Source organism: Cololabis saira, chromosome 21 (assembly GCF_033807715.1).
Source record: "Cololabis saira isolate AMF1-May2022 chromosome 21, fColSai1.1, whole genome shotgun sequence".
Lineage (NCBI taxonomy): Eukaryota > Metazoa > Chordata > Actinopteri > Beloniformes > Belonidae > Cololabis > Cololabis saira.
In genome coordinates, this window is record NC_084607.1 from 6,045,142 (window position 1) to 6,046,710 (window position 1,569).

The 1,569-nt window shown below is 37.9% G+C and overlaps 1 protein-coding gene across 1 annotated transcript in view; it reads right to left on the minus strand.

Moving 5' to 3' along the window:
* Positions 1 to 1,569, minus strand: part of LOC133422081 (uncharacterized) — a gene marked incomplete at both ends in the record, with an annotated part of 110,622 nt that extends 109,053 nt beyond the window's left edge. The window contains 3 exons of the mRNA XM_061711985.1: positions 404 to 525; positions 1,113 to 1,195; positions 1,522 to 1,569. Coding sequence (XP_061567969.1) covers positions 404 to 525; positions 1,113 to 1,195; positions 1,522 to 1,569 — 253 coding nt within the window. The remainder of the gene's footprint in view (positions 1 to 403; positions 526 to 1,112; positions 1,196 to 1,521) is intronic.

The following is a 1,569-nucleotide window of genomic DNA, read 5'->3' on the forward strand; positions in this document are numbered from 1 at the left end:
TCGTGCTGCCAGCTGTGATCCAGATGCTCGTATTTAAGACTTTTGGCCGTATTTCAGTGAAAGAAGTTGATCTGAAAGGTGAAACAGCCCATTGATCCGCGTCTGCAGACGAGGTTCTGCTAGTTAAAGTGTCGGATCAGCTGAAGTGACATGATCAGGAAGATCAGAGCGACCTGTAAGCAACGAGGACGGTGGGCCCCACTGGATCTGGAGAACTGGACCCACCTGAGACCGGTCTGGATCTGGAGATGAGGAACCAGATGAGATGGGTCTGGTTCTGCAAACATGTTGACCCGGTTCTGTTCTGTGTCCGTCCTGCAGCCAAACCTCAGACCGGAGGTCGGCAACCCGCGGCTCTAGCGCCGCCCTAGTGGCTCCTGGAGCTTTTTCAGAAATGTGTTACCTTTTTTTTTCTTCTTTTTTTCTCTTTTTTTCCTTTTTTTCTCTTTTTTTTCTTCTTTTTTCTTCTTTTTTTTTCCTTTTTCTCTTTTTTCTTCTTTTTTTCCCTTTTTTTCTTCCTTTTTCCTTTCCTTTTTAATCTTGACATTTCAACTTTTTTCTCGAAATTTTGACTTTTTTCTCGACATTTCGACTTTTTTCTCGACATTTCGACTTTTTTTCTCGACATTTCCACTTTTTTCTCGACATTTTCGACTTTTTTCTTAACATTTTCACTTTTTTCTCAAAATTTTGACTTTTTTCTCGATATTTCGACTTTTTTCGCGATATTTTCGACTTTTTCCTCGACATTTCGACTTTTTTCTCAAGATTATACTTCAACATTAATCTCGACATTTCAACTTTTTTCTCGATTTTTTTCTCAACTTTTTTCGACTTTTTTTTTTTCGACATTTCGACTTTTTTCTCGACATTTTCGACTTTTTTCTCGACATTTCGACTTTTTTCTCGACATTTTCGACTTTTGTCTCGACATTTCGACTTTTTTCTCGAGATTGTATTTCAACATTAATCTCGACATTTCGACTTTTGTCTCGACATTTCGACTTTTTTCTCGAAATCCGTTCGTTTCCGTCCGTTCACGTCCGACCGTTATAGTTGTATATAGTTCCAACAGGAAGGATTTATGACCTCCACCTCCCGAGTCCCCTGACTCTCTTTTTTTTCTCTTTTTTTCCTCTTTTTCTCTTTTCTTTTTTTCTTCTTTTTTCTTCTTTTTTTCCTTTTTCTCTTTTTTCTTCTTTTTTTTCCGTTTTTTTCTTCCTTTTTCCTTTCCTTTTTAATCTTGACATTTCAACTTTTTTCTCGAAATCTTGACTTTTTTCTCGACATTTTCGACTTTTTTCTCGACATTTCGACTTTTTTCTCGACATTTCATCTTTTTTCTCGACATTTTCGACTTTTGTCTCAACATTTCGACTTTTTTCTCGAAATCCGTTCGTGTGCGTCCGTTCGTCCTTCACGTCCGTCCGTCCGTTCGTTTGCGTCTGACCGTTTGTGAATATAGTTGTATATAGTTCCAACAGGAAGGATTTATGACTTCCACCTCCCGAGTCCCCTGACTCTCTTTTTTTTCTCTTTTTTTTCCTTTTTTTTTCTTTTTTTCCTTTT